The sequence below is a fragment of the Erpetoichthys calabaricus genome, chromosome 1, assembly GCF_900747795.2.
Source record: "Erpetoichthys calabaricus chromosome 1, fErpCal1.3, whole genome shotgun sequence".
Lineage (NCBI taxonomy): Eukaryota > Metazoa > Chordata > Cladistia > Polypteriformes > Polypteridae > Erpetoichthys > Erpetoichthys calabaricus.
This window is the reverse complement of record NC_041394.2, coordinates 336,658,196-336,667,849: the sequence shown is the minus strand read 5'-3', so window position 1 is coordinate 336,667,849 and position 9,654 is coordinate 336,658,196. Positions and strand designations below refer to the sequence as shown.

The following is a 9,654-nucleotide window of genomic DNA, read 5'->3' as shown; positions in this document are numbered from 1 at the left end:
TCCCAGATATTTATAGGTCTGCACCATCTGCACACAGTCACCTTTGATGATCACTGGGTCTATGAGGGGTCTGGGCCTCCTAAAATCCACCACCAGCTCTTTGGTTTTGCTGGTGTTCAGGTGTAGGTGGTTTGAGTCACACCATTTAACAAAGTCATTGATTAGGTCCCTATACTCCTCCTCCAGCCCATTCCTGATGCAGCCCACGATAGCAGTGTCATCAGCGAACTTTTGCACATGGCAGGACTCCGAGCTGGTCACAGCAATCCTTGCTGCTAGTCAGGTTTTCGGACCCTAGAGTGACGTGTGGCATCATCACGCAAACATTAATATTGTGGTGTACTACAATAGGCACCCAAGCTTTTGGATTAAAGTAAAACAAGATAATGATTAAGTTACAGAAATGAGGAATTGCTCTTTTATTGGTCTCTTCACCGTTTGGTTTTAGGTTAGGATCCTTTGGTTTGACCACAGCTCTGACTGGTGACTTTCCAATTCAGGTAAGCCCATAAGGCTCTTTATCTTCCAGTTCTTGTTATGTCTTATCTTAGCTTAATTTGTAGCTGAATGTACAGTTCTGCGCTCTTTTAAATGTTTTGGTGCCGAGGAGGTTCAAAGATTAAAGGGTAGCAGGTAATCAGTGAAGATGTTGACCCAAATGTGTTCAGTTCTGAATTCTGTTCTGTTCTGTCTACAGATTGTGACATTTCTGGTTGTATAACATGGAGGACATGTGCCCAGCTGTCCGGAAAACTCTAGATGTAGGTTATAAATGTGAGGAACGAGGGTCTGAAAAGATAGGTGATGAAGAAGAGAAGAATCCCACACTGAACAGAAGCCCCCTTTACATGCAAACCATGAAGGGAAAGAGTGTGGACATTAAACAGGAGGATTGTGAGTGGGACTCAGCATACCGGGAGAGTCTTGGCATTAAGGAGGAGGAATTGGAAAGAAGGGTCACAGACATTAAAGAGGTCTCTGAACTGGGTGAACTGGGCTCTCGTAGCACTGAAATACAGAAAAAGGAAAGCATGCATGATATAAAGCAAGAAGAGCTGAAAACCGACTGTGACTTTCCGTGTCTTTGCCCAGTGGCTCCTGGATTAGGCCTCACACTGAGTAGTCATTGCCACCCTGAGCATCATGTGAAGTCAGAGTCTTGTAGATCTGATGTGAGGAGGTCTGCAGCACCATTGGAGGCCCATCCTTCTGCTGAAGGTAGGTTCTAAAATTAAAGAGTGAGTGTGACTTGACCCCTCAATGCTGCCTTTCTTTGTCGCTGTTTCAGCTTGTTTTGCTGTGTTCATTTTAGGCTGAAGAGTTTAAAACCAATGGTGCCACATGAGGCACTGATCGTGCAGAATTTGTTATTTACATTGAGATTACAACTGCTTATCAGAATGCTGCATTAGAGCTCTGAGTGCACAAAGATGTTGCAAAAGTAGAAAAGTGAATGAGTTTATTACTAAGTTTCTCCAGTATATAAAAGAACACAGTCAGGATGAGGTGCTTACATTTAAGAATGTCCAACATTACAAGATGTCGCCAATTCTAAAACTCTTCCAGTCTCCAGGTTTGATGGCAAAAGGTGCCTGACTTCAACTTCAACACATCTGAATTGAGATCAGGGTCAGGCATACTAATAATAATACGTACTCAATATGAACACTTACTGTATGCTAATAAGGTCAACATTCAAGTGTATTTTTTGGAACCGTAACACTGCAACTGAATTTTTTAAACTGTGCTGTAATTTGAATATAAAAAATGACTCATTCTCCAGATATTGTAGTACTAGGGTGTTGTACCGTGTTAGCCATTATGAATTTAGAGAAAGGCCAAGCAAAATGACACCTTTTATTGGCTAACTAAAAAGATTACAATATGCAAGCTTTCGAGGCAACTCAGGCCCCTTCTTCAGGCAAGATGTAATACAGAAACTGAAGTTCCCTGTGTTTATATACACACTCTAGGACAAGAAACAACATTGGTAAATATTTAAATGAGAAATTTTAAATGTAAAAAATTAATAGGTTCATTCAGGCTAGGGTTAATTTAGCAAGAGAGAAAAGAACAATGTATTGTCAAGATCTCTGGATAAGATAACAGTCCAACAAAGTCTTTTGAAGTTTGTAATGAGTTTTTGAAAACAATGTGGATCTGTAGACAGGTTGTCTGTTATTCTGAGAGATGTAAACAATCCTCATATCTGGCCATAAAACTCTTGTCTTTATTCAACCCATGTTGTAAAGTATAAAATTTTAGCATGAGTTTAACTTCCCATTCTTTCCTCTCTTGCTGTGTTTTGAAGTTGCCCATAAGCACTGTGACTTTAAAGTCCTTCTCACAGTGTCCATGGCTGTTGAAGTGGGCCGCCACAGGAACATCTGTGTTGCCATGTTTAATGTGGAACCTGTGTAAGTTCATTCTCTGGCGGAGTGTTTGTCCAGTTTCTCCCACATAGAGTGCAGTGTCAGGACATTTCATGCAGAAAATTAGGTAGACTACATTAGATGATCTGCAGGAAAATGATCCCTTGATGTGATGTTCAAGTCGGCAGTGTGGTATAACAATACGGTCTGTATCATAGATGTGGGCACATGTTTTGCATCTTTTCTGTAGGCATGGAGATGTGCCATTTTCTGTTGGTTCACTTAGGGAGCCTCTGACAATTAATTGTTGAAGGTTTGGTGGTTGTCTGTATGCCAGGAGGGGAAGTTCAGGAAATACATTTTTCAGCGTTTCATCATTGTGTAGCATTGGCTGAAGTTCTTTTATAATTTTTCGAAGTGTTTCAAGATGTGGGTTGTAGGTGACAACAAGGGGGATGCGGTTCTTGTTGTCTTTGTTTTTATATTCCAGAAGGTTGTCTCTGGGTATGGCAGTAGCTCTTCTTATTTGAGTGTCTGTTGTTTTCGGGGTGTAACCTTGTCTGATGAAATCTTGTCTGAGCTCCTGCAGTTGTTGATCCCGGTCTGTCGGGTCTGAGCAAATACGATTGTACCGTATTGCTAGGCTGAAAATAATGGAGCGCCTTATATGCTTGGGGTGGAAGCTATCACTTTTCAGGTAGGTCCGTCTGTCTGTCGGTTTGTGAAAAATAGAAGTTACAAGGGTGTTGTCTTTCAGTTGAACGGTGGTGTCAAGGAAGCTGACTTCTGTTTTTGAGTAATTCAGCTTCAGCTTTATGTTGGGGTGAAAACAATTATATTCATTATGAAAATGGAGGAGGTCCTTCTCACTGGCAGTCCAGATTATGAAGATGTCATCTATGTAACGGAGATACAACATTGGTTTTACGATGCACATTGACATGAAATCTTCCTCCAATTTTGCCATAAAAAGATTTGCATAGTGAGGTGCAAACCGACATCCCATTGCAGTCCCCATTTGTTGCAAGTAGCAATCCTGTCCAAAAGAGAATAGATTATGTGTCAGAGTGAATTTTATCATTTCTATTACTGACTTTGTGGGTAAATCATGTTGTTTGAGGTACATTTCACATGCCAATATGCCATCATCATGGGGGATGTTAGTGTAAAGTGCCTCAACATCCATTGTGGCCAGTAAGGTTCCCTCAGGTAAGGGGCCTAAAGCAGACAGTTTTTTTTAAGAAGTCAGTGGTGTCCTGGATGTAGCTGGTTGTGTTACGGGTGAGGGGTTTAAGGATGTGCTCCACCCAACCTGAAACATTTTCTGTAAACAAAGACAACAAGGATTGCACCCCCCTTGTTGTCACCTACAACCCACATCTTGAAACACTTCAAAAAATTATAAAAGAACTTCAGCCAATACTAAACAATGACCAAACACTGAAAAATGTATTTCCTGAACCTCCCCTCCTGGCATACAGACAACCACCAAACCTTCAACAATTAATTGTCTGAGGCTCCCTAAGTGAACCAACAGAAACTGGCACATCTCCATGCCTACAGAAAAGATGCAAAACATGTGCCCACATCTATGATACAGACCGTATAGTTATACCACACTGCCGACTTGAACATCACATCAAGGGATCATTTTCCTGCAGATCATCTAATGTAGTCTACCTAATTTTCTGCATGAAATGTCCTGACACTGCACTCTATGTGGGAGAAACTGGATAAACACTCTGCCAGAGAATGAATTTCCACAGGTTCCACATTAAACATGGCAACACAGATGTTCCTGTGGCGGCCCACTTCAACAGCCATGGACACTGTGAGAAGGACTTTAAAGTCACAGTGCTTATGGGCAACTTCAAAACACAGCAAGAGAGGAAAGAATGGGAAGTTAAACTCATGCTAAAATTTAATACTTTACAACATGGATTGAATAAAGACAAGAGTTTTATGGCCAGATATGAGGATTGTTTACATCTCTCAGAATGACAGACAACCTGTCTACAGACCCACATTGTTTTGAAAAAACTCATTACAAACTTCAAAAGACTTTGTTGGACAGTTATCTTATCCAGAGATCTTGACAATGCATTGTTCTTTTCTCTCTTGTTAAATTAACCCTAGCCTGAATTAATCTATTAATTTTTTACATTTAAAATCTCTCATTTAAAGATTTACCAATGTTGTTTCTTGTCCTAGAGTGTGTATATAAACATAGGGAACTCCAGTGTCTGTATTACATCTTGCCTGAAGACGGGGCCTGAGTTGCCTCGAAAGCTTGCCTATTGTAATCTTTTTAGTTAGCCAATAAAAGGTGTCATTTTGCTTGGCTTTTCTCCAGATATTGTGAAAGAGAAATGTCTGCCCTTCAATGTGACATATGGAACTTGTATACGGAGTGAAGTGTGATGAATGTGTGGCCCCTTTAATCAAAGTAGCAGTAAAGGGCCAAAGCTGAACCTGAATTTAATGTTAACTCTTAAGAAAGCATTTCCCACATCACAGACACTTGCACTCGGCAAATCACTCATCTCCTCCGATCCTCCAGGCAAGTTTTGTCTTCCTCCTCCCAACTCTGGCTCCCTGTGTTGAGTCTGACAGCTCCTTTTATGTAACTGGTGTCCCAAAACTGTACCTTGAAAGCACTTCTGGGTGAGGTTGGAGCCTAACAAAGTAGGATGCACTAGTTTCCCCTAAGCCAAAGGAGTAGAGTTCTCACTGTGCCCTGTGGGTCTCTGTAGAGGGTGGGAGTTGCCACCTAATGGGTTGGGGGAGACAATGTCCTAAATGAACTCTCCTCCCTTGACCTTCTATTATATTGGCATCCTGGCCAGGTAATATTCCAGCTACAGCTCTTGCCAGAATGCCAGTCCCAGCGTGGCACTTCTCACACTAGAAGCATTTGGCACAATGTCACTCCTGAGATGACTTTGTAAGCTTCCAACACACAATAGACTGCGTACTAAGATTGCAGATAACACTGTGACTTCCCATCTAAACTCAGGTAAATACATTTTCAGTATTTAGAAGTAGGAAGGAAATTTCAGCAACAGGTTTTGGATTACAATGTGCCTTAGATGTTATCATGTATAACTTCCCAGTTTTGACCCTCGCTTGATATTAGGCATGTGTTTGTCTTGTGGCCTCTCATTTCTGCTCTAGTAGCTGGCCATGTCCCCTCTTTGTGGCATCATGTGAAGCTGGCAGTTATGCTGCTGTACTGAAGACGTCATGATATACGACTTCCAGACCAATGCTGTAGTCAAGGCCATCTCATAACATGATTTGTTAAAATAGCAGCGACCACATAAATAAAAAGAACCTAAATTTCAAATAGGACATCTGACTGTCTGACCGATCAGGAACACATTTTCCACAGTTGCTCTTTAGGACCACATGGACAAGACGGGCCACATTGGAACCCAAGATTTTGACTCTGGGAGTCCCAGTGTGTTTTTTTTTCCCTCTGTGTGTTGCAGTTTGCACACCAGTGGTGCCTGCTGCTTCAGAGCAAGTGAAACATCCAAACAGATACACATTTGTTTACTATAATAAACAGATACTCATTTGTTTACTTTAATAAACAGATACTCATTTGTTTACTTTAATACTATTAACACTTCCAGCAAGCTCTACGGAAAAGGTAAACAGGAAAGGCAACATTCCCACAATGCTGTGAGCTTGAACTAAAGACAGGATTCTTGGCCAATGAATGGAGCCGGATCTTCAATTCAAAGCACGGCATTGTGGGAATGTGCATTTCCTCTTTAGTTTTTGCACTGAGTTTTCCAGAAGTAAATATTAGTAGTAATTCAGCAGAAAATGTGTGGATTGTGTGCATTCTGAGAATGCAAGAAAGGATACCGGACATGTGGGAAATGCAATATGGGTTATGTCAGAATTTAATATCTTTTTGCATCATTTGCTGATGTTCACAGTTGGTCAGCACTCGATTCCATTCAATTTGAATAGTTGTTGTGTAACTCCATGAAAACGTGAGATAAAAAGTTTTTCTCAGCCACTCCTACAAACTACACTATTTTTGGGGTGATGTTTTCTTTGGTAATCTTCAGTGACTCAATGTTTTCCAATATTGCTTTTTTTCTCTTACAATGAGAAAAAACAAATACAGTGAATCTCCTTTCAATAAAATGAAAGTACTGGATTGGAGGCAGGTTGGGTTTATTTTGACCCAAGTGAGCTCTTCTACACTAAATAATTGTCTTGGTAGATCTCTTTCAATTATTTTTAATGCACTCTTTTATGTACACATCCTGTATTTTTTTTTTTGGCAGATTTAAGAGACAATGGCAGCTTTGTCTTATCCCCATTGGCTCAATCCTTACTTCAGTCCAAATCACAACAGACAACAAAGGATGAAAAGAGGAAGAAACTCTCATCAAGAACAGAAGGTCTGATAGCTGCATCATTGCTGGACAGTTCACTGCCTGTTGTGAAACTAACAAGGATCGATGCTGTCAATCCTCACCTTCAAATACACAATTCAGACTCATCCACTGTCTCACAAAAGCAGAGGAAACATTTCAAAAACAAAATTAAGTATAGAGGTGGTAGCCGGACTCCTACCCAACAGAAACCACATTGTTGTTCTGAATGTGGCAAACAGTTCTCTCATAAGAGCAGACTTCTAATCCACAAAAGAGTTCACACTGGAGAGAAGCCATACTACTGTTCTGAATGTAGCAAAGGGTTTTCCACCAGACAGCTTCTTCAAACTCACACAAGAAATCACACTGGAGAAAAGCCTTTTTGTTGTACAGAATGCGGGAAACACTTCTCCACCAAGGTGCTTCTTAAAATCCACACAAAAATTCACACTGGAGAGAAACCGTATATGTGTTCTGAATGTGGGAAGGGATTCACTAGGACAAGCAACCTTCAGGCCCACACCAGAGTTCACACTGGAGAGAAGCCATTTTCGTGTCAGGAGTGTGGAAAACGATTCTCTGAGAGTGGAAGTCTGCAGAGGCACAGAAGAATTCACACTGGAGAGAAGCCATACTGCTGTTCTGACTGTGGGAAACGATTTTCACAATTGAGCTACCTTCGGGTCCACATAACATCTCACACTGGTGAGAAGCCTTTCAGCTGTTCCGAATGTGGCAAAGGATTCTTGCTCTCGAGCCATCTTCAGAGGCACTTACGACTTCATACTGGAGAGAAAACCCATTGTTGTTTTGAATGTGGCAAACGATTCCCTGACAGGAGCAGTCTTCGGAGACACACAAAAATACACAGTGGAGAGAAGCCATATTGGTGTTCCGAATGTGGCAAACAGTTCTTTGAGAGCAGGAGTCTGCAGAGGCATATGAAAATACACTCTGGAGAGAAGCCATATTGCTGTTCTGAATGTGGCAAGCAATTTTCAGAGATGAGCTATCTTCAAGCCCATGCAAGAATTCACACTGGAGAGAAACCTTACTGCTGTCCTGAATGTGGCAAACAATTCACTGCTAGAAGCACTCTTTGGAGACACATGAGAGTTCACACTGGAAAGAGGTCCTATTGCTGCTCTAAATGCGGCAAGGAGTTTTCTGAAATGAGCTCTCTTCAGGCCCACACAAGAACTCACACTGGAGAGAAGCCGTATTGCTGTTGTGAATGTGGCAAACGATTCTTGCTGTGGCGCTATCTTCAGAGACACACAAGAACTCACAATGGTGAGAAGCCATATTGCTGTTCAGTTTGTGGAAAGCGTTTCTTGATCAACAGCAATCTTCAAAGACACATAAGGACTCACACCGGGGTGAGACCGTACTGCTGTTCAGAATGTGGCAAACAATTCTCAGAGCTGAGAAATCTTCAGCTTCACGCAAGAACTCACACCGGAGAAAAGCCATACTGCTGTTCTGAATGTGGCAAACGATTCACCACCACTAGTAATCTTCAGCAACACGCAAGAATTCACAACAGTGGAAATTTTAAGAGTGCAACAGAAAATCACAGTTAATGACTGAGGATTCCTCCTGTCTTGACAGTATGTGACGTAAACCCTCCTGGAGAGATGAACCTGTAAGAGAAGACATATTGCTGCTCTGTCCGTGACATGCAATTCTTACAAATGATTCAAGAATTCACAATGGAGAGACGCCAAGTGGCTATTCTGACTGAGGTCAGTGCTTCCAATGCTATAGAAAACTTCATAAAAGAATGCACTCTGAAGTGTAGAGAGGAAAACAAAAGAGCAGAATACGAGGAAATGCAATTGTTGATATGCTAAATATGGAATAGAGCCATTATACTGTTTGTAAAGGGGCCAACAGGTCCAAGCAAACATTGCTATGAGGCTGTGTGGTTGCACATAGTTGTAAAATCAAGGTGGCTGTGATGTACAAGAAATACACTTGCATTGAGATAGAGAACTTTAAAACTGATTTGCCAGAGCGAGAGAGTGATAGCCATGAACAGATTATTTAAAAAAAATAATAGACATAAAGGGGGCAACATAGAAGGAAGGACACAGACATAATCTCAACATCAGAGGAGTTAATAGATGGCTTACAGAGAAGTGGTTTACCTGCTGACATGGTGGCACCAGGGCAACAATCCAACAAGCTTAACATCAACATAGACTCCTGAAAGAAGACCAAGTTTCTGCCTTCATCAGAGGGGCCACTGTGAAGAGTGTGAGGAGCTTCAGATTTCTTGGACGAACTGAAGTGGGCATAAGACATTTCTACATTTGATAAGGGTGCTTGCCTGTGCCCCATTTCATCAGACATCCAAGGGCAGTTCCCATTTCTCCATCTGTTGTCATGAGCCTCTATAGGGGGAGACCATCCTCACTGGCCTCATCCCATCCTGGTATGGCACCTCCTCAGCACAAGAATGTAAAGCACTGATGAGGGTAGTGAAGGTGGCACAGAATGTGACCAGTGCCCACCCGCCTTCTGTTCAGGACAAACACAACACTTGCTGCCTTAGAAAGGCAAAGAGTTGAATTGAAAACCTCAGACATTCTGCTTCCTTCTGGACCTTCAGGGATAGTTTGTATCCATGGGTCATAAGGCTACAGAACAGACAGTCATGATAGCGAATAATACGCGTGTTTAAACAAATACCTGCACATACATTTTGTAAATAATTGTATAAATCTGTGTCACATTCTCGGTATACCTTTTGTGTAAGTCCCTTTATTAGTGTGGTATTATTGTTACTTTAATAAAGAGTGTCATTGTACTGTGGGAAACATGTCAAGAAAACTGAAGTTGAAGTTCTAGCTGGTCATGTGGGGCACTCATTAGATTTG

At 41.5% G+C, this 9,654-nt stretch overlaps 1 protein-coding gene across 1 annotated transcript; it reads left to right on the top strand.

Moving 5' to 3' along the window:
• The first annotated feature begins 251 nt into the window (after positions 1-251).
• Positions 252-9,011, top strand: LOC127527232 (oocyte zinc finger protein XlCOF6-like). The gene is made up of 2 exons (XM_051925320.1): positions 252-1,218; positions 6,680-9,011. Exons 1-2 carry the CDS (start codon positions 723-725, stop codon positions 8,353-8,355), a joined length of 2,172 nt encoding a protein of 723 aa, XP_051781280.1. The 5' UTR covers positions 252-722; the 3' UTR covers positions 8,356-9,011.
• Positions 9,012-9,654: the final 643 nt, after the last annotated feature.